Source organism: Kogia breviceps, chromosome 5 (genome assembly GCF_026419965.1).
Source record: "Kogia breviceps isolate mKogBre1 chromosome 5, mKogBre1 haplotype 1, whole genome shotgun sequence".
NCBI lineage: Eukaryota > Metazoa > Chordata > Mammalia > Artiodactyla > Physeteridae > Kogia > Kogia breviceps.
In genome coordinates this window covers 102,530,297-102,553,538 of record NC_081314.1, presented here as the reverse complement: position 1 = coordinate 102,553,538, position 23,242 = coordinate 102,530,297, and the positions used below count along the sequence as shown (strand labels likewise).

Sequence of the window (23,242 nt, the reverse complement as noted above, 5' to 3'; positions counted from 1 at the left end):
AGATTAACATTTGAATCAGTGGGCTCAGTAAAGTAAATAGGCCAATTTGGGTGGGCGTGATACAATCAGTTGAGGGCTGGAATAGAACAGGAGGCAAAAGAAGGAGAAATTCACCTTTTTTTCTTGCCTCACTGCTTGAGCTGGGTGATCTCTTCTCATCTTTTTCTGCTCTTGGACTGGGACTTATCAATACATCACTGCTTTCCCTGGAGGCCTTAAGACTCAGACTGAATTACACCACTGGCTATCTTGGGTCTCCAGCTAGCAGATGGCAGACTGTGGGGCTTCCCAGTCTCCATAACTGTATGAACCAATTCCTCGTAATAAATTCTCCATATATATATATATATATATATATATATATATATATATATACATATATACACACACATATATATATATATACCTTTTTTTCCTGCACATTTTCCAATAACTAAATTGTTTCTGTGTATAAGGCATTAAGGGGAGGGCACAGAAGTCCAAGAAACAGATATTACTCAAAGAGGTTTTAAGATAAAGTCCTATTTCCTTTTCCCCGAAATACTTTAAAGTAATAATTAGATATTATCTGCTCTAGTTTCTCCATCCCCTGCCCACAGATTTATTTTTGTTTCAGAAATTGGAAGAAAACACACTTCTGTCTTAGGAGTAATAGAAAAGAAGAGGTCCATCCATAGTCAACTTTTGTGGACAGACCTGGTCCTGTTTCCGCAAGAAAAATTATCTGATTTCTTTCTTTAATAACAGAGACAACCAACAGTGATGACATAGAATTATGTATTTTCTTTTCCCATCTGGGTCATTGAGAGTCAGGCTTCTTCCATTCTTTAATAAAAATATTACAAAGTGGGCTTCCCTGGTGGTGCAGTGGTTGAGAGTCCGCCTGCCGATGCGGGGGACATGGGTTCGTGCCCCGGTCTGGGAAGATCCCACATGCCATGGAGAGGCTGGGCCCGTTAGCCATGGCCGCTGAGCCTGCGCGTCCGGAGCCTGTGCTCTGCAACGGGAGCGGCCACAACAGTGAGAGACCCGAGTACTGCAAAAAAAAAAAAAAAAAAAAAATTACAAAGTAACAAGCATGCACCCTGTTATTTAAAGCAAGAAATAAAAATGTTGCAAGCCATTTTGTGCTTTGGTTACTTTCCCTTAGTAACACAAGTTGTAGAATAGTGCTCTAGGTACATGGTTACAGTTAAGCCAATTTTTACAGCTCAAGGAAGAATTTCTATACGGAAAATGTCCAAGAATGCCTCTATTTAAAAATGCAAGATTTAACTGGACAGCTACATGTAAAAGAATGAAATTAGAACACTACCTAACACTATACACAAAAATAAACTCCGAATGGATTAAAGACCTAAGTATAAGACCAGACACTATAAAACCCTTAGAGGAAAACATAGGAAAAACACTCTTTGACATAGACCAAAGCAAGATCTTTTTTGACCCACCTCCTAGAGTAATGGAAATAAAAACAAAAATAAACAAATGGGACCCAATTAAACTTCAAAGCTTTTGCACAGCAAAGGAAACCATAAACAAGACAAAAAGACAACCCTCAGAATGGGAGAAAGTATTTGCAAATGAAACAATGGACAAAGGATTAATCTCCAAAATATACAAACAGCTAATGGAGCTCAATATCAAAAAAACAAACAATTAAAATAAAAAATGGGCAGAAAACCTAAATAGACATTTCACCAAGAAGACATACAGATGGCCAAGAGGCACATGAAAAGATGCTCAACATCACTAATTATTAGAGAAATGCAAATCAAAACTATAATGAGGTATCACCTCACACTGGTCAGAATGGCCATTATCAAAAAATCTAGAAACAATAAATGCTGGAAAGGGTGTGGTGAAAAAGGAACCCTCCTGCACTTTTGGTGGGAATGTAAATTGATACAGCTACTATGGAGAACAGTATGGAGGTTCCTTAAAAGACTAAAAATAGAACTACCAATCGACCCAGCAATCCCACTACTGGGCATATACCCTGAAAGAAAACCATAATTCAAAAAGAGACATGCACTACAATGTTCATTGCAGCACTATTTACAATAGCCAGGACATGGAACCAACCTAAATGTCCATCGACAGATGAATGGATAAAGAAGATGTGGCACATATATCTAATGGCAAGTACTCAGCCATAAAAAGAAACGAAATTGAGTTATCTGTAGTGAGGTGGATGGACCTAGAGTCTATCATTCAGAGTGAAGTAAGTCAGAAAGAGAAAAACAAATACCGTATGCTACACATATATATGGAATCTAAAAAAAAAAAAGGTACTGATGAACCTAGTTTCAGGGCAGGAATAAAGACACAGGCATAGAGAGTGGACTTGACACAGTGGTCAGGGGGAAGCTGGGGCAAAGTGAGAGTGGCATCGACATATAAACACTACCAAATTTAAAATAGTTAGCTAATGGGAAGCAGCAGCATAGCACAGGGAGAACAGCTTGGTGTTTTGTGACCACCTAGAGGGGTGAGATAGGGAGGATGGGAGGGAGGCTCATGAGGGAGGGGATATGGGGACATATGTATGCATATGGCTGATTCACTGTGTTGTACAACAGAAACTAATTGTATTGGGAAGCAATTATACTCCAATAAAGATCTATTTACAAAAAGAGAGAGTAGTATTCCAGAGTAATGTTTCCCAAAATGTATTCCACCACATATTAGCTCTAAGAGTTGACCTTTGAAAAATGGACCCCATGGTCAAATAAATCTAGGTAATGTAACAAAGCTATTCCTCCCTCATAGAATTTAACCATTAGTGCATTAAAGGCTCTGATAAGTACAGCTATAAAGAACTTGTTTTTTGGACAATTCACGGAACTAGGGTTTCCTTAACACACTTCAGGATACACTGCCTCTGCCAGAGGCTGTAATTGTCCCCTGTATCCATTCTCTTTTTCCTTTTAGTAAGAGAATCTCTGAATTGTAGCGAGGCAAATAGCTTTCCAGGTAAACACTACATTTTCTAGCTTCTTTATAACTGGTTGCAGCTGTGTGAATGATTTTTTTTGGCCAGTAGAATGTGAGCAAAATTGATGTGAGCAAAACTGAGTGTTGCTCCTTTAAAATGAAGTTGTTTGCACTCTACTTTCTATCTTTCCCCATTCTTGCTGGCTGGAATGCTCGATTGCCAGTGACTCAGTTTTGACCATCTGGCCAGACAACACTGCAGGCGCTGCCAAATGAAAAGATATAAGGAGTCTGGGTCCTGGATGGTTTTGTGGACTCCCCGTTTATATCTGAATTGTTTCATGGAAGATAAATAAAATTCTTTTTGTTTGAACCAAAAAAAAAAAAAAAAAAAAAAAACCCGAGGTTTATCAAAAGTTTCTTGGAATACTGGCAGAATGTTGGAGAAAACCCAGACTTTGTTATACTCCTTGCTTCAAATGTGGCTGCTCTGCTTAGTAGTAATTTCACCTTGGGAAAGTGATGATCTATTTGAATCTCAACTTCCTCATCAATAAAATATGATGAAAATATCCCAGACACAGTGTTGTTAATAATGAAAATAGCATACGTAAAATACTTGACTCCATACCTGGTGCAAAGTAAGGGGCTCAATAAATGTAATATTCTCCTTACCTTGGAAAAAAACCACAAAACACTAAAAGACAGGGACTCGAATGCTCGTAGAAGCTTTATTTATAATAGTCCCAACTGTAAACAACCCAAATGATAGCCTGAAATGACCAGCAATATTAGACTGAATTTTTAAAGGCTGGATAATCATACTATGCAATACTATACAGCATGAACTACTGTTACTATAAAAGCATGGATAAATCTCACTAAGATAATGTTAAGTGATGCAAAATAATACATACTATATAATTCCATTGAAAGAAAGTTCAAAAACAGGCAAAATTAATCTACAGTGACAGCGGTCAGAAGTCTTAACCTTTTGGAGGGAGGTTAGATTGGAAGGGGGAAAGAAGGAACTGCTGGGGTACTGGAAAGAGTCTCCGTCTTCACTGCATAGTTGTGGTCATTAGAAGGGTATATGAATGTAAAACTTCATCAAACTATACACTTAAGATTTGTACATTGTACCTGTACCTTATTTACCTCTGTACATATAAAAATAATATATCCACCCCCCAAAAAATTTCCTCCTGTTTATTTTGTCTCAGGAGCTAGATTTTATATCAATATCTAATTTATTCATTAGGAGAATATCTGGCTCTAGATATGACACACCATAGCTGGCTATCTTGTAGGCTGAGTCTGTCCCTTGTAAGTGGCCCCATTTCGGAGCTGGCCTGGAGCTGACAGGCATATTATGAGGGTCATGCTCCAACACCATTAACAGCTGGAGATGCCATCACATGCCGTCAGCAACAAAACACAGGAAAAATCAGGCAGTGGACTGTGCTTCCCACCCTTAGGCTGCGAGGCACAAGCCCCAGCAATGGAAGGATTAAAAAGCATCTCAATTTAAAAACACAGGGGGAGGGGAGGGAAATGTGGGCTGCACAATTTATAAATAGACATTACCAGAGGCTGCCTGATGGTGAAGTGGTTGTTTAGTAAATCTTTCTCCTTTAAGGATTCCATTATCAGAGGCCATTTGAAAACATCAGTTTCATTTTGTCTTTTGAGGGAGATCCTGGGTTTCATCAACTCAGCCCTGTTGGGTAATATTTCTCTCTGCCAGACTTAGGAACAGGCCTTCGATATTTTGAATCACCTTTACATGGAGCACAAAGATGATGACGATGATGATGTGTCTTTTGCCAAATGGATGAGCAGCTTCTGGGGTCACAGCTGGATAGAGGAGGATGAGAGAGGACTCCGGGACCGCCATGGATCACAAGACTCCAGTTACAGGAAAACCTCCCTGCCCTGCCCAGTGAGTTATTATGACGGAACCGGGGGGAGCTAGACTAGGGGAAGGGGATTTCTCTTAGATCTTTTTGAGAGTCCTTTGGTATAAAGTTTTCTTTGGCTGAAAATGAGTACTTCCAAACCTTTATTTATACTCACAAAAATCCCTTTTATCATTTCGTCTTGTCCTCCAAGGGACCTGATTTTCATCTATTAAGTAATGATTCCTTCATTTTTAACAACCTAAGATATATTTAACCGCTATTCAGAGCTCCTGATAAGCCTGGCATAATCCTATTGGGTGGTAATATAATTCAAGCCAAAGGAAAGAAACCGGATGTTATAGTCTGTGTAGCACTGTTGTGGATCACTGTTTGATTTCCAATAGTCTTTTTGAAATACTGAATATAGCTCCACAATTTGGTGACATCTAAGGAATTGGGGATTCCACATAATAAATTACTACCTCTGATAAATTTGATACACTCTGGTGGTTCTCATTTGTTTTCCTGATGGAAGACAAAGCCAACATTCTACCACCCTCAGCACCATTTTTCCATGGCTAGACAGAGCACCCGGTGTCAGGGGAGCAGGAAAGCTCCCAAGAGGGGAGTGGGTGGGCCTGACTAGGTGTGGACTCAGCAGTGGGTACACATGTCACTTAGAGTTCCAGCTACCAGAGAATACTTCCCCAACCCCCTGCTACTGCTAGCTCCAGAACCAAATAAGTTTTGGGGTAATGTTATTTTATTTTTAGCTCCAGAGTTCCCAGAAGCATAATGCATGTGAAGTATATTAAAACTTGTAAGGCAATCTTTTTACTCCCAATGATCAGCAAGTTTGAGGAATAAGACCTCTCTGAGACACAAATATTTGAAAATAGATCTCTTACCAAACGCGTAATCAGGGACAAAGGGCGCATTTCAACACCTCATTGAACTTCAGGTTCTTTAAGTAAAAAAGGAGAGAGGTTGCACTGGTTGATCTCCAAGAACCCTTCTAGCTCTCGCTTTCCATTATTCTATTGTAAAATAAACACCTGCTTATCACACTCTCATTTTAATCTCTTATGCCCACATTGAGTGAGGTATACATAATGTGTGAACCAGGAGTATGACTAGTGTTCATCCGGACAGTGAGAACCAGGGAGAAACAAAGAGAAAAAATGAGATTCGCTATTTATCACAACAGCCCTTTGGAGCCACAGAGACTATGAAATCAAAGAAAGAAACATGACTTATAAAATATAGTTTCTTGAATAAATTTTAGTATCTGTTAGACTTTAAAAACTGGGATAATCTACCCTATTTCAAGAATCCATTTATAGGTTGCAATATTGTTTGCCTTAAGCTCTTGGGGAATAGCAAAATTTGTTTTGTATAACATTTCTAAATGGGCTCCATATATCTTTTCCTGCTCATACTGGCTTTGGACATTTGCCTGAATTAACCTGTTTAGATTCTCTGAGTTGACAATGAATTCCATAATTATCAGACTAACATGCAGAAAGCATGTGTTTATCTAAGGAGACAAAGCATGGGATAAACATGACAACCTGACTGAGTTGAGAAAACACAGATCAGGGGACCTTGGGTGATATGGGCAGAGTCCTAGAAAATGGGGGGTCTGATTCTTCATCTCTATTCATACAATGCCATGTATCTGTGAAGTGAATCTGTAGTTGGACACTTAACTTTTCCTAACTCTAAGATGTGCTCAAATTTTTCTTACTTTAGAGATATGAGAAAAATTAGGTTTTGAAGTTTTGTGTTTTGCTTTGAGCTCAATAAAAGACCTTAAAAAAAAAAGCTTACTCTTAGCCTTATCTTTTTCCTTCTCTCCCCACTGCTCCACTCTAAGGCTCTTCCCTCTTGCAACCTGTTAGTAACCTACATCCATCAGTATTGCATGCAAAGGAAGAGAAGAATTTTCCCCTTCTTTCCTATTTGAATGTGATTTCTAATATGGCTCTTCAGCCTCATGATTCTTGTAAAACCATAGTGATGGAGCATTAAATCATTAAACATATTTATAGAACACCTACTGTGTGCCAGGCATTGTACAAAGCACAATAGGATTACAGGGAAAAAGAAGACATATGGTGTTTGTTCTTGTGGCACTTCTAATCTGGTGGAAGACACAAATTTGGCAGGAAGAATGAGGTAGACAAGGGGTAAAACTTGGTCCTTCTCAGAGAACACTACTTTTTGACAAGACTCATTATAATCTGTGACTGCTGATTTAAAGCAAATTAAAAAATCTAACTTTACTCTCCTGAGGTGCTTGGTGAAAAAAAAATAAGGTAAGTAATATGAAATCTCTCTTATTACTCTCTCATATGAAGGTAGAACTAATCTACCTTCTCCCTCCATCGTCACATGAATACAAACTTGAAGTAGAACAATCTCCATATCCCTTATTTATTCTACTCATTGAAAGTGAATTTTAAATAGTCTATTCGACTTTTTAGTCATCTCCTTCAGCTTAACATGGTTTTCTTAACACTATTCTATACAATTAGGGCCTGGTGGAAGGGAGGATTATGCTGAATGAAAGATCTCTTCAAGGAGGAACTGAGTTCCCTGACCTGGGGCTTTGCTAACTCAGCATGGACTTTCTCAGTGCTTCTTTGATGCTCACATAAGCACATGTGCTGGTCTACATCATATCATTTGAGGGGTACAAAATAAACCTCTACCTATCTGCACACAAGGGATTTTTTTTTCTTTTTTAAAATATAAAAGAGATGCAAGAGGGAGGGGATATGGGGATATATGTATGCATATAGCTGATTCATTTTGTTATAGAGTAGAAACTAACACAACAGTGTAAAGCAATTATACTCCAATAAAGATGTTTAAAAAATTTTTAAAAATCACCTTTAACCAATTTTATATTCTGTCATCATATTCTCAATTTAAAGCTGTAGAAGATATATCTAATTTTAATTTTTTTTTTGTTTCTGCGGTACGCGGGCCTCTCACAGTTGTGGCCTCTCCGGTTGCGGAGCACAGGCTCTGGACGCGCAAGCTCAGCGGCCATGGCTCACGGGCCCAGCCGCTCGGCAGCATGTGGGATCTTCCCGGACCGGGGCACGAACCCGTGTCCCCTGCATTGGCAGGCGGACTCTCAACCACTGTGCCACCAGGGAAGCCCTAATTTTAATTTTTATCCCTGATTGACCCAAGGGTGGCTACACACTCTCGTCCTTGTAGTATCTCACTGCTGCGGTGGTTCTCCTGTAGTTGCTCACTACAGGGATGGGGTGGGGCATGGCCCTCTTAGAGGATTTCTCGAACCCGAAGAGAGAGGGGATGCCCTAAAGTTTCATGACTAACAGTGGTTCCTTGTTTTTCAGATTAAATTTGTATTTAATTTTAAGAGGAGACAATGCCTTAATTCAAAGAAATGAAACTACGAATAGAATTTCAGGTATCAGAGATGTTTCTACAGTGGAGCTTTTATCATAAAGTTCCATGGACTTGTTTCCTCTCTTCTACTAGATGCTGAGATAGAGGAGTTGCTGGGAAGGCAGCAGAGTGGAGTGGGTAAGAGTGAGGGCTCTGGAGGTAGCCTCCCAGCGCCTACTACTGGAAGCATAACTCTGAGCAAGTTACCTAACCTCTCTCTGTCTGAGATTCCCTCTATGTAAATGGAATTGATGATAATAGTACTTACGTCATATGGGTGTTGTTAAGATCCAGTGAGTAATGTATACAGAGTGCTTAGGAACAGTGCCTGGTACCTAATATTACTTCTTCTCTTCCTCCTCCTCTCTTACTCTGCACCTTCCCCTCTCCGTCCTCCTCCTCCTCCTCCTTCTTATGTGTCAGAGTTTAAAATGTCTTTTAGTTTCCCTAAAGGATGCCCAGTGGATGGTACTGACCTACCGTTTTACCAGTTGAACACTTGAATCATTTTTTTTTCCTGATGCTGTTGCCATATATAGCTAGTTGACTAATTTATAACCCTCTTGGCTCTGTTGATAGGCAATTAGTCTACATTATAAAATATTCCTCACATAAAATTCTTTTAGACTAATTCCTAAAGACCTACAAATTATTATTACTTTCGTAATCAAATTCTGTTACAATTGGTACATTATTAAAAGTCACGTTTACAGGAAGTTTCACATAGAAATAGAAGGAAGTTGTTGCTGCTGTTGAAGACAGAAGTTTGGGATTATTCAGCCAAGGAAGATATGTCTTATGCTTAGGCATGACACTTTACCTCTCCCGTAAAGTCACTAGTCACATGTCATAGGCAAGTCACTTAGCCAAACTAAGATTCATTTTCTTCATCTGTAAAAGGGGAAGAATGACTCCCTTGTAGGATTTGTTCTGAGGTTAGAGATAGGGCATGGTCCCCAGAGTCTCTGACACACACAGTGCAGTAAGATTCAACATGGGTCTTACTGTCTCAACACCTGGATCTTTCTCCCTCTTGTTTCTCATCTTGCTGTTTGTTGATGGGTGGCTCAGGTGCTTGCATTTACTCAGAGGGCAGGAGAGGTACAATTGAAGGGTGATTGCAATTAAACCCAGGATAAAAAACATCAAGTAGTTAAGCTCTTGAAGTGAAGATGTTATATAACTTTTTTTTTTTTTTTAAGTGAGGACCTATGGCTTGGGGTTAGAGAGTGCATAGGATTTTTTTTTTTTTTTTGACAGAAATGGTTTTCTGGGACCACAGTAGGAAACAGCATTGTTTTTCAGAGCACTGTTTTCTTTTTTCTTTTTTTTTTTTTTTTTTTTGGCGGTACGCGGGCCCCTCACTGTTGTGGCCTCTCCCGTTGCGGAGCACAGGCTCCGGACGCGCAGGCTCAGCGGCCATGGCTCACGGGCCCAGCAGCTCCGCGGCATGTGGGATCTTCCCGGACCGGGGCACTAACCCGTGTCCCCTGCATCGGCAGGCGGACTCTCAACCACTGCGCCACCAGGGAAGCCCCAGAGCACTGTTTTCTAGTGAGAGTCAGGGCACTGGGTGGTTATTGCTCAGAAAATCCATGCCTGCTGCAGGCTTTGTAGCCTGGGAGCTGGGGAGTCCAGGTGTTGGAGCTCGGAGCGTGGAGATCCCATTCCCCATGCTAGAGCCTGCTTCACAGCATGGGAGATAGATCCATAAGGTTGGTCCATGACCATGGAGGTGACAAGTCCAGACCTTGAAAAAGTCAGCTATTGAGGGTGTTGATTCAAGTCTTTGTGAGGGAAAGAATTACATTAGAAGGGCATATAAAATTCCAAAAGTAGAGCTTGCTTAGTAAGTAAACATTTTTAAAAGTGAGAGCTTTCTCCCTGTAACCAATTAGAGAGCTCTTTTAAGCTTGTTTCTCACAAGGTCCCACACCAAAAGAGACTAACTGGAAATTTCATCTGCTATAAGGAGATACTAAGTGTTTACTTATATTGTGATGGAAACGCTTGCATTTTTTTCAGGTCTGTCAATGGAAGAGGACATTTGTACAAACATCTGCATTTCACTCCCAGTCTCACATTTTTAAGTTTTATTTTAAAATCTTAGTGTGGTGAGAACATGCGACATGAGCTCTACTGTCTTTGGCAGATCTTTAAGTGTACAAGGCAATATTGTCATCTTTAGGCACAATGTTGTGCAGCAGATCTCTAGAACTTATTTTGCACAACTGAAATTTTATACCCATTGATTAGCAACTCCCCATATCCCCCTCCTCCCAGCCCTTGGCAACCACCATTCTATTCCTTGCTTCTATCAGCTCTACCATTTCAGATACCTTATGTAATATTTGTCCTTCTGTGTCCCAGTCTCAAATTTTTAAGTATTGTATTTTTCCTGATAATATAATACATGATCACTGTAGAAAACATGAAAAATACTAGAAAGGAGTAGGAAGAAAACAACCCCAGATCGCAGACAAAGGCTTCGATCACAGTTGGGTATGTTTTAAGATTGCCCATCTTATGATGTCCCGATAGCTTACCCATCCCAGCCCTCCCCCTTCGTCTCAGGCGCTCCCCGGCCCTACCAGACTTCTCTTCCTTCTACGCCGGCAAGCTCCTTCTGTGGCAGCACTTCTGCATGTATGGTCTCATCCTCAGGTGGACAAGTGTTCTCTGTTTCCTAATTAACCCTGCTCATCCTTCAGATTGTAGCTTAATTGTCACACCTTCACAGAAGTCTCCCCTCATCCTCCCAGTCACCTCAACACCCACCCAAATATATGTGGTTTTACTCTGCTATACCCTGTTATTGCACCTTGAACATTCCCTTAATAGCATTTGGCCAAGGATGTAGGCATATTGCCCCATTTATTTATCTCCATTGCAGACATAAGTTCTAAGAGGGGGCACTCTGTTTTGCTCCCCAATTTATCCATAGCACCAAGTACCACGTCTGACCTACAGTAAATGGACTAATTTATACAGACTTAACTCATGTATCTTAGTAACTTAATAAATCTTTTAAAAAAATTTATTTTATTTAATTTATTTATTTTTGGCTGCGTTGGGTCTTCGATACTGCATGTGGGCTTTCTCTAGTTGCAGCGAGCAGGGGCTACTGTTCGTTGCAGTGCTCGGGCTTCTTATTGCAGTGGCTTCTCTTGTTGCGGAGCATGGGCTCTAGGCGCTCGGGCTTCAGTAGTTGTGGCATGCGGGCTCTAGAGCACAGGCTCAGTAGTTGTGGTGCACGGACTTAGTTGCTCTGCGGCATGTGGGAATCCTCCCGGACCAAGGCTCGAACCTGTGTCCCCTGCATTGGCAGGTGGATTCTTAACCATTGCGCCACCAGGGAAGACCCAACTTTATAAATCTTTAACCATATTTCTGATTTCTGATTATTGTTTGAGAGTAAGTTACTATATATGTGTATTAGTTTGCTCAGGCTGCCATAAGAAAATACCACAGGCTGGGTGGCTTAAACAACAGCTATTTATTTCCTTATAGCTCTGGAGGCTGGAAGTCCAAGATCAAGGTGTCAGCAGGTTTGGTTTCTTCTGAGGCCTCTCTCCTTGGCTTGTATTGATAGATGGCACCTTCTTGTGTCCTCACATGGTCTTTCCTCTGCGTGAGTATATCCCTAGTGTCTCTAAATTTCCTCTTCTTGTAAGAACATTAGTCAGATTGGATTAGAGCCACCCTAATGGCCTCATTTTAACTTGATCTTTAAATACCCTATCCCAAATACAGTCACATTCTGAGCTACTCACTTAGGGCTTCAACATATGAATTTGCGGGGCGGGAGTGGCAGGGAGGTACGACACAATTCAGCCCATAGTAACGTGCAATGTATAGACCCAAGGAGGTAAATTATTTTAAGCCTTTTGACTCACTCATACTGCCAACAGCTTTCTAGGAAAGCTGTATCCCTTTATAGTCCTACCAGCAAGGAACAACAGTGCCTATCCCCCAGCACTCTTACCAGTGTTAGTATTATTAAAAATTTTTTTTTGCTAACCTGGAAGGCAAAATTGTATGTGATATCACTTAACATAATTTTTGACTACTAATAAGCATAAACAATTTTTATGTTTGGTATTTCTTTTTCTTTCATTCTTTATACATTTATTCATTCAATATATATTTAATGAACTCATGCTATGAAGAAGGCAAAGTGCTGCATACTGAGATTCTAGCAGAGAATGAAATGTAGCCCCTGACATGAAGGAGCATACAGTCTAATGGAGAAGAGAGATGTATAACAAAATTAACCAAATTATTGATGACAGCTGTGATAAGTGTCATGAAGAAGTGTGAGATCTCAGGAGAGCATCTAACGGTGGTTCAGGGGCCTGAACCAACTGAGGTGGTAGGAAAGGCTTTCTGGGGAAATGCAGTTTCCACGGTGACTGAAGGGTGATCAGCCAGGGATGAGGTGAAGTGATGGGGCTGTGGACGGGGTCACAGCAGAGAGGACCACTGTGAAAGTGCCTGGGCTGGGCAGGAGCAGGTGAGCTGGAGGAACTGACAGAAGACCAGTGAGGCTATGTCACTGAAGAGGTGAGGGTGGTGCAAGATGAGGTGTAAAATGAAATGTGATCAGGTATGAGTTTGACGTTGTTTTAAGTATGCTGGCTGCTGTGGGAAAAGTGAAATAAAGTGAGTAAGGGTGAATGCAGGATATCCACTACTACGAGGCTGCTGCTGGAATCTGGGTGAAAGGTAATGATGACTTGGATTAGGGTAGTAACAGTGGTGCTGGAAAAAAGTAGATGGTTTTGAGAGACATTTAAGAAGAGGAATCTGCTGACTTGGCAAATGGATGTGGAGGGGGGCTTCTGAATTACTGGTCTGAGTAACCAGGCAAGTGGTGGTGCCGGTTTCTGAGTCCTGGGACACTTGAGAAGCAGGCTTGGGAAGGAGAGATGATGAGTTCAAATTTGGACAAGTCAGGTGGGGTGCCTGTGGGATACCAAGAGGAGAAGCTGAGTGGGCAGAAGCTCAGAAGAGAGGTCTGGGCTAATAAATAAATCAGAAACTCGGTTATAGATGGAAATTGAAGCCTGGGGGTGAGACATTGAGGGTGACAGTGTAAAGTAAGAAAGCAAAGGAAAGGAAGGAGGACTAGTTTAGAGTGTCGGGGGACTCCAACAGTTATGAGTAGTTAGAAGGGAGAAGTGAGCAAAAATGTCTAAAACACAGTGGCAGAAAGATCAAAGGGAAACCAAGAGGGTGCAGTGGTAGAAGGCAAGGGAAAGACTGTTTCCAGAAGGGCTCAATAGGCAACTGGGTTGAATGCTACGGAGTGACTAAAGACCATTAAGTGCCCAGAATTTGGCAACAGGGAGACCAATATCCTGACTAACATTAGTGTTAGATGAAAAAGTGTGAGATAGCCTCATCCACCAGAGGGCAGACAGCAGAAGCAAGAACTACAATCCTGCAGCCTGTGGAACAAAAACCACATTCACAGAAAGATAGACAAGATGAAAAGGCAGAGGGCTATGTACCAGACAAAGGAACAAGATAAAGCCCCAGAAAAACAACTAAATGAAGTGGAGATAGGCAATCTTCCAGAAAAAGAATTCAGAATAATGATAGTGAAGATGATCCAGGACCTCGGAAAAAGAATGGAGGCAAAGATCGAGAAGATGCAAGAAATGTTTAACAAAGACCTAGAAGAATTAACGAACAGAGATGAACAATACAATAACTGAAATGAAAACTGCACTAGAAGGAATCAATAGCAGAATAACTGAGGCAGAAGAACGGATAAGTGACCTGGAAGACAGAATGGTGGAGTTCACTGCTGCAGAACAGAATAAAGAAAATGAAAATGAAATGAAAAGAGTGAAAAGAAATGAAGACAGCCTAAGAGACCTCTGGGACAACATTAAACGCAACAACATTTGCATTATAGGGGTCCCAGAAAGAGAAGAGAGAGAGAAAGGACCCGAGAAAATATTTGAAGAGGTTATAGTCGAAAACTTCCCTAACATGGGAAAGGAAATAGCCACCCAAGTCCAGGAAGTGCAGAGAGTCCCATACAGGATAAACCCAAGCAGAAACACCCCAAGACACATAGTAATCAAATTGGCAAAAATTGAAGACAAAGAAAAATTATTAAAAGCAGCAAAGGAAAAATGAAAAATAACATACAAGGGAACTCCCATAAGGTTAACAGCTGATTTCTCAGCAGAAACTCTACAAGCCAGAAGGGAGTGGCATGATATACTTAAAGTGATGAAAGGGAAGAACTTACAACCAAGATTACTCTACCTGGCAAGGATCTCATTAAGATTTGATGGAGAAATCAAAAGCTTTACAGACAAGTAAAAGCTAAGAGAATTCAGCACCACCAAACCAGCTCTACAACAAATGCTAAAGGAACTTCTTTAAGTGGGAAACACAAGAGAAGGAAAGGACCTACAAAAACAAACCCATAACAATTAAGAAAATGGTCACAGGAACATACATATCGATAATTACCTTAAATGTGAATGGATTAAATGCTCCAACCAAAAGACACAGGCTTGCTGAATGGATACACAAACAAGACCCATATATATGCTGTCTACAAGAGACCCACTTCAGGCCTAGGGACACATTCAGACTGAAAGTGAGGGGATGGAAAAAGATATTCCATGCAAATGGAAATCAAAAGAAAGCTGGAGTAGCAATACTCATATCAGATAAAATAGATTTTAAAATAAAGAATGTTACAAGAGACAAGGAAGGACACTACATAATGATCAAGGGATCAATCCAAGAAGAAGATGTAACAATTATAAATATATATGCACCCAACATAGGAGCACCTCAATACATAAGGCAACTGCTAACAGCTATTTTTTGCCATATTTTACAAGGTACTACAGACTGAGGCCTGGAAGGACTTGAAGGTAACAACTCCAGCTTTTTGACAAATTCTTTGAGAAACCTGAGGACCTCCCCCACCCCTGAAGAGGTTATCATTTACCCAAGGTCGCACAGCTAGTGAGTAGCAGATCGACATACCTGGGTTTTCTGATTTCAAATCTGCTGGCCTTGTTGCTCCAAGTTAGCAGTTAGTAATGCCAGGACACAGAAAGAGCACAGAGTGTGGTTACAACTGACTTGGATCGCAATCCTAGCTCTTCCCTTTATCAGCCATGTAGCTTTAGAAAAGCCATTTAATCAGCTTTTCTCAGATAAATAATAGCACTGTGGAAGAGCAAGTTTCTGCTTGTTGTGAGGGGCAAGTGTGTCTGCACATAGTAGGTGCTCCATCAATGGGACCTCATCTCAAACTCCAAACCTAGGTGTCTTGGATCCCAGAGTATGGGCCTCTTTGCCCACATGCTTGTGAAATGGATCTAATCCTCTGTAACACATGAGATGCCAAGAAATCCTAAAGTCTCCATCAATTTTTATCATATGAAGTTTATACAGCATCATTCATTATAAGAAAAATACATATTAAAACAATAATACTATCTCAGTCTTCCTGTTTGTTGGCAAGTGTTTGGGGAAACAGGCACACTCATGGTTTGGAATATTAATTTGTATCACCTCTTTGGAGAATAATTTGACAATACATATCACAATTTAAAATACACTTATTCTTTATTAACCTACCTGTTTCACTTTTACAGATACATTCATACACATCCAAAATGTGTATCATTGCAGCATTCTCTGCTACAGCAAAGTTTGCACAGGAACTAAATATACCTTTTAAAAAACCAAAACAAAAAAAGAAAAAGTGTGAGTGAAAAAGCTGGAGTGGAGTGGGTTGGGGAGTGAGATAAATTAACAGAGCAAGTGTCACAATTCTTTCAAGAAGTTTGGTTTATCTGAACTATCTTTTTTTCATCATTTTCCAATTGTGATTTTAATACCGATGTCATTGTAGTACATGACCTCTATGTTTGTATTGCGTGAAATACCCTTATTTTCAGAATATTTATTAAAAATGCAGCAAATATTTTAAAAGTTTTTTTTGTCTACCATATTATAGGTTGTTTCTTTATGCACATTAGCTTTATTTTTATATAGTTAAATTAATTTTTTTCCTTATGACTTCTTCCATTGCTCTTTTGCTTAGAAATTCCTTCTCCATACAGAAAGCACACAAATATTTGCCTTTGTATTATTTCTTAAATGTTTATGACTTCATTAAAAATTTATTTTGATCATTTTGAAATTTATTATTACTTATCAATTTAAGGCTGGAACACTTTATTATACCATCCTAATGATAGAGGAGCAACATAGCTAATCTTGGGATGTTCTACTTAATGTTTTGACCAATTGACCCCACTGCCTCATTGCAGGAGAAAGCTCCTACTGATCAAGAAGATAAAATTTCAGTCCAACATGAGATTTGTTTGGTTAGTAATTTATGGACATTCTGTCTCTGTGCTAATATTGTGCAGCCTCTTTATATTGTAAATTTTAAAAATTCTGTATTCCCAGTTTCCTGTGCTTCCCAGCATGATGTCATCTGACAGCCATCCTAGAAGGCATTCTTATGAGGACCAGGGATTTCAATGCCATACTCACATGCGGGATTACAGAAAATGCTCAGGGGATGGGTCATTCAAGGAGCCACTGGAATCAAAAAGAAGATCCCATTCCAAAATTCAGGTATTTTCAGAGTCCTTTGAACAGCAACTCTGCTTTAGAACCAAATGTTCTTTCTCTTCGGTACGTAACAGAATTATTGAATATTTAAACCATTTTAGAAAAGGAAACCCAAAGGATTCATCCTCCTCTAGTTTGAGGAGAACAAATCTGACTTCTTCATTTACAGCTTGGTGTTGAGATCTTTGAAAAATGGCACTCAGGTTTAGATAGCCCAGGTGTACATAAAATTTTAAAATTATTATTATTGAAGACATGTGGTGTAGGAGGAATTCCTAAAGGAGCACATGTAGAATGTTTTTGTTACCAGGGTCCTCTGTTTTCATCACCCTTATTATAAATAATTGTGATTCATTCTCCTTTTACTATCTGAAGAAGAAAAAACTGCCCCTACTGCTCTTGTTCTCTCATATTTAATCTGGTAGGAAATAGTTTGTGATGGTGTTGTGTTCCCCTGTACTTTTTTTTTTTTTTTGCGGTACACGGGCCTCTCTGTTGTGGCCTCTCCCGTTGCGGAGCACAGGCTCTGGGCACGCAGGCTCAGCGACCATGGCTCACAGGCCTAGCCTCTCCGTGTCATGTGGGATCTTCCCGGACCAGGGCACGAACCCGTGTCTCCTGCATCGGCAGGCGGATTCTCAACCACTGCGCCACCAGGGAAGCCCCCCCCCCCCCGTGCTTTTAAAAAGCACACAGAAGGAACTCTCTGGACATTATGGTGTGAGTATCCAGGAGTAGAGGAACAGTCCAGGCATTCACAGTGGCCTCGTCAGAGTCTAAGTGTAGCCCAAGGGAGACAAAGGCACGAAATGGGGGAAAGAATTGAAACACCACTGATGATGCCAAACTTGATACATAAAGTAATAAACTAGAGACCAATTAATTGGGGGGTAATTTTTCAACTCTGCAACGTGCTCACTGAGTGGCCTTGAGCAAAATACTTTTTTGTGTGTGTGGGTCTTTGGTTTTGGTTTTATTTTGCAAAACAATAATGTATGTTTCTGCCATGTAGTAGGCAGAGCAAATAAGTAAACCTAGGTGTATTGCCACCTGGGTCTTGAGCTATGCTCTGCGAATGGCCAGGGGAAGACACTCAGGTGCTTCCTACCTCATTGTCCACCTGAGTGCGGTGCTTTCTGCCTAGCAGTGATGGCCGTTGGGATTGTCACTGTGCATCTTTGCCTCACAGGTGGCACCTCACTTTTGTCACAGTGACCTTGTGTATCTACGATTCCCCTTCAGTAAGCTGCTCTCTCTACTGGATCATAAGAGGAATAAGGAAGGAAGAGTAGTGAACAGCTGTCACTTACTCTATCTAAACCTTATTAAGAGTTTCTGTTTTGTCTTTTCTTTATAGTGTTTTTTTAAGATATGGTTTCAGACTTAGAGCAAGGTTGCAAGAATAGTACAAAACTACACCCTTCATCTAGATTTCCTCTAAACGTGAATATATTATCACATTTTCCTATACCCTCTCTCTCCTTCCCACCCACAAACAAGGGCACAAGGACATAAATACAGTACAATAATTAAGCTCAGGAAATTAACACCAATACAAAACTTTTATATCTAATCTATTGACCTTATTCATATTTTGTCAGTTGTTCCAATAATATTTTTTAGAACGAGATTCCAGATCATGCACTGCAACCGATTTTCATGTCCCTTTAAGGTATTTTATTTCTGGAACAATGCCTCGGTCTTTTTCATGGGACTGGCATCTGAAGAGTACAGGTCAGTTATTTTTTAGAATGAAGCTCAGTTTGAGTTCATCTGATATTTCTTCATGATTAGATTCACATTATGAACTTTTGGCAGGAATAAAACAGGCATGAAAAAATTGCTGTTTTCAAAACTACATGTTGAAATCATTAATTATATTAATTAGGGGACTGAGTTGCTTTAAATTCTTTCTAGAACAAGGGAGGGTATAAATATATTTTGAAAAAAATTTTAATCTGAACAATTCTTTGTTGATTCTGATGGCTTCAGAAAAACATTCATATCACATATTTACATAAGGGTGTAAATGTGAAATCAGTTTTCTTATTTAAAGAGGTGTTCATTACATTATCCTTAAAATATAAAAAAATGTTGTTTTCATTCATTTCTCAAGTTCTTCCTTTTGAGTACCAAGATAACCAAGGCAGCATTTTCAACTTTTTTGACTCAAGAACTCTTTTCATAGTTATGTACAGTCGGCCCTTTGTGTCTTTGTGTTCTGTACCCATGAACTTGAGCATCCATGGATTTTGGTACCTGAGGGCGGTCCTGGAACCAACCCCTTTTCAGATACCAAGGGACAACTATATAATAGCTAGAAACCTGCTAGGAATTTACAAAATCTTTTAAAAATTTTTCATATTATATGATAAATATACATGATAAATAATTTTAAATTAAGTATTTTATTTTATATCAGTCTTTAAAGAGTATGTTATAAAGTTTATCTTAATGCAAAAAATAATTTGGAACATTGCATACTTTAAAACTTTTGTCTATTTAACAATTGATACACTTTTCTAAAGCTAACTACATTGAAAAGTATGATTTTTCAGCAATAAAAAAAATAATATATATTGCCTTTTATTTGGGGGCCAAATGTATACTAATAGATAGATTTAAATTTTATATCCTTTAGCATCAAGAAGAGCCAGAAACTGCTTTTGTGACCTGCTCATGACAAACAACATTAAATTTTTAAATTTTTATATTGCAAAACTCAACTGGCTTATTTTGACAATTTTTCACATTTTGTTTCTAAGTGATGAGATAAGAAAAAATATTTCAGGTCATTATTTATGAGCAATTTTTGGATAGTCTTGATTCTCAATAAGGGAAAAGCCAAATTGCAAATAATCATCACTATATTTTCTTTTTTATACTGTTTTTATAAGGTTTAGAGACATTCATGGCTGCTAAATATGAATTATGATCAGACCGATGGATTTAATACAAGCACTGGAGCTAACGAAAATAATCTGGAGGCACATTTACAGAGCTAGTGCAATTTTTAAGCTCCTCTTAACCTGCATCTAAGCTTCATCATTTGTTTTGCTTTCTGATTTTGACTGATGGACCATTATAGATAGAAATGAAATGATCTAGGTATGAAAACAATTTAACAATGTACAGTAGCTAACACCACCGCAGTAACCAGACATCCCCATAACTCACCCTGCAGGGCCGAGTCATGACCTTGCCCATCTGACTGTTACTCACCACTGCATATGTTCACCTCATAGGCACTCAGGGGTTCTCCAGTGTTTCCAGTTCACTGGAATGGAGGAGGGGAGGAGTGATGATCTTGAAGTGTAAAAATAGATACCACCACATTTATCAACACCATTCTTTTGTCAGTAATTCCTCTGAAAGTCACTTTCACCATGGAAACCAAAGAAGCACCCCCCCAACCCAGTTCCCTATCATATCACCCTATTTATAGTTATCATTGCACTTTTTACGACCTTTTATTTCCTTGTTTCCTTTTAGGCTTACTGATTGATTGTCTCCCTCTGCCTAGGCATAGAATCTAGGAAGTAGGGTCTCTCTAGTTAGTGCCGAATCTCCCCATCCTAGAACAACAGTGTGTGTTCATTCAGTCATTGAATGTAGACCCCTGGGCAACCTGTTGGGGAATGTTGTGTGGTTGAATGTCATCCTTGATACTTTGTTCTTTACCCAGTCCTCACCTGGGTAATAGTAGTGCAAATAGTAGTAAAAAAAAAAAAAAGTAGTGCAAACCCTACTATTAATGTAATTTAAGGGAGTGAACATAAGGAGGTTAGAATCATTCCATGTATGATTCCCTTGCCACCTTCCTTTTCCAAAAACACCAGAAGAATATTAATTTTACTGTGCCATGGAATCACATCCCTCTGTACATTAGAGGCAGAGTAGTGTGCAGGTTGAGTTTCCTCCATAGACCACCTGCTGATGCCCAAGGCCCCCTATTCCTTTATTTTATGACTAAACCTTTAGCAACACCCTTAGGCTTATGCTAATTTATTACTAGAAACTAAGATGTGAAAGTCCGCTAAAGGATTAGGGTTTTCTTCATTTCTGATAATTAGGAAAAATGTGGAATGTTGTCAGCTGTTGGCATTTCTACCCTTTTCTGACCCTTCTTTTTCAGGGACCTGAGAGCAGAAAGGAGAGAAATGAGAGAGAATGCGGGGCACTGGAAATGAGGTCTTGCAAGAAAGCGGAGGAAAGAAGGAGCTCTAGGAAGGAAGAGCGTGGAGAAGCATACCTGCCCGCCCTGTCTGAAAAGGGGCCCAAATAGTACTTTGTTTCCACACCATGACTACTGATGCTGCTGTGTTTTTTGAGCCCCAATTCACCAGGCCCAGGAGTGGTAGCTGTAAAGAGTCTGCAGATGCTGAGTGACTCAAGTGGGTGGTTGATTCAGCTGCTCCCAAGACAGCTTGCATCATAACTCCAGCTGCTTTACAGAGAGTGATCTGCTCTGTTGCCCTTTTATGGGAATAAAAAGGATAAAAGGTATTTTAATAGCATAAAGTAATTCTTGAAAATGTGAAGGAGATATTTTAAAAGCTACCCACACATCTTCCCCAACCCTTCTTCCACATCACCCTCGCAAATAATCTTAAATAAAAGTCATTGGTGTGACTCGATGCTTACTTCCTTATTAGAAGTTATTATATAAGTATGTCTAAAGACCATCATTTAATGAGAGTTGGTAATTAAGGTGCCAAGTACTGTGCTGAGAGTTTGAATGCATTACCTAATAGTCCTCACCACTCTGAGGTGGGACCTAGTCTTCTTTTCACTTGTTGGCTGAGGAAACTGGAGTTTAGGAAAGTTCAGTCACTCACTGGGGAGGTGGCAGCGTTAGAGCCGGAGCCCAGTTCATGCTGACTCATGTTCTTAACTTGAGGCAGGACCTTCATTTCTCTTTCGCAGTGGGTCCTGACTTAGTAGGTGTGTGATTTGCTTGTGAACGGGCAGATGTGAATGAAAAAAGCAGGACTTGGGAGTGGGTTACAATTTTGATTACGTGGGTGGAGACTGAATCTCTGAGATCAGCTTTATGCTCTGGGTTTTAACTTTATGAGACTATTTATTATTATTTATTATTTTTTTTGCGGTACGTGGGCCTCTCACTGTTGTGGCCTCTCCCGTTGCGGAGCACAGGCTCCGGACGCGCAGGCTCAGCGGCCATGGCTCACGGGCCTAGCCGCTCCGTGGCACGTGGGATCTTCCCGGACCGGGGCACGAACCCATATCCCCTGCATCGGCAGGCGGACTCTCAACCACTGTGCCACCAGGGAAACCCCTGAGACTATTTATTTTTTATTGAAGTATAATTGACATGTAACATTATATTAGTTTCAGGTGTCCAACGTAATGATTCAGTATTTGTATGTATTGTGAAGTGATTGCCACAGTAAATCTAGTTAACATCCATCACCATACATAGTTACACATTTTTTTTCTTGTGATGAGAACTTTTAAGATCTACTCTCTTAGCAACTTTCAAATATACAATACAATATTGTCAACTATCGTCACCATGCTGTACATTACATCGCATGATTTATTTAAAACATATGGACCACCTCACAAATTTGCGTGTCATCTTTGCATAGGAGCTGTGCTAATCCTCTCTGTATCCAGAGAGTTCCAGTTTCAGTGTACGTGCTGCTGAAGCAGGCACTTCTTTTTTCCCCCCAGCTCTATTGAAGTATAACTGACAAATAAAATTGTATATATTTACATTGCACAGCATGATTGATATGTGTATGAGTATTTGACATACTTTGTAAAATCATCACCATGATCAGGTTAATTAACATATTGAGGCCATATTCTGTTTTTTTCCCTAGAAGAAAAGATAGTAGAATTCTTCCTATTTATTCTTTGTCTCTGTCTTGGATCATCAACTGCCCAAGGGCAGCTAGAATCTCTGTTTTGTAAAGAAGAAGATCTCCCAAAACTACTACTCATTACTAATGCCGGAACTTACTGCTTCTGTAAGAACAAACTAACTTTGGCATAGACAATAAAAAGAAGGAAAAGGAGAGAGAAAAAGAGAAGAGGAAGACAGTGAAAGAAAAGTAAAATAGTGATGATCATCAATCTGCATTTTTTCAATTCATACAACTTGTACCTTCACCATTTTGAATTGACACTTTCATGCAGCTTTTTAATGATTTTTCACACAGGTAAAAGATGACTTCAGCTATTACATGGTGTGTTTGCCTGTTATTTGCCACCACCAAGGGGGAGGATGGGACCTGACACCAAGGGGGAGGATGGGACCTGACCTGCCTTTCAGGTCTGGGTTATACTATGTGTTGTTTCCCCACCCTTGCTTTGGGTACTTT

General features: G+C 39.8%; 1 protein-coding gene and 1 pseudogene across 9 annotated transcripts in view; one reads left to right on the top strand and one right to left on the bottom strand.

Moving 5' to 3' along the window:
* The window catches only part of LNP1 (leukemia NUP98 fusion partner 1), a 38,727-nt gene extending 17,198 nt beyond the window's left edge, over window positions 1-21,529 (top strand). For 6 of the 9 annotated variants that reach the window (XM_067034817.1, XM_067034816.1, XM_067034813.1 and 3 more), the window contains 3 exons: window positions 4,685-4,879; window positions 16,725-16,955; window positions 21,028-21,529. In XM_067034817.1, the coding sequence (XP_066890918.1) occupies window positions 4,724-4,879; window positions 16,725-16,955; window positions 21,028-21,177 (537 nt within the window). In that variant the 5' untranslated portion in view covers window positions 4,685-4,723 and the 3' untranslated portion in view covers window positions 21,178-21,529. Of the gene's footprint in view, window positions 1-4,519; window positions 4,880-16,724; window positions 16,956-21,027 lie in introns of those variants that run through there. The other 3 variants (XM_067034819.1, XM_067034820.1, XM_067034818.1) reach the window with 2 other exon arrangements.
* A 930-nt stretch (window positions 21,530-22,459) lies between these two features.
* LOC131757851 (U6 spliceosomal RNA) lies at window positions 22,460-22,572 on the bottom strand (annotated as a pseudogene).
* Between the last annotated feature and the right edge of the window lie 670 nt (window positions 22,573-23,242).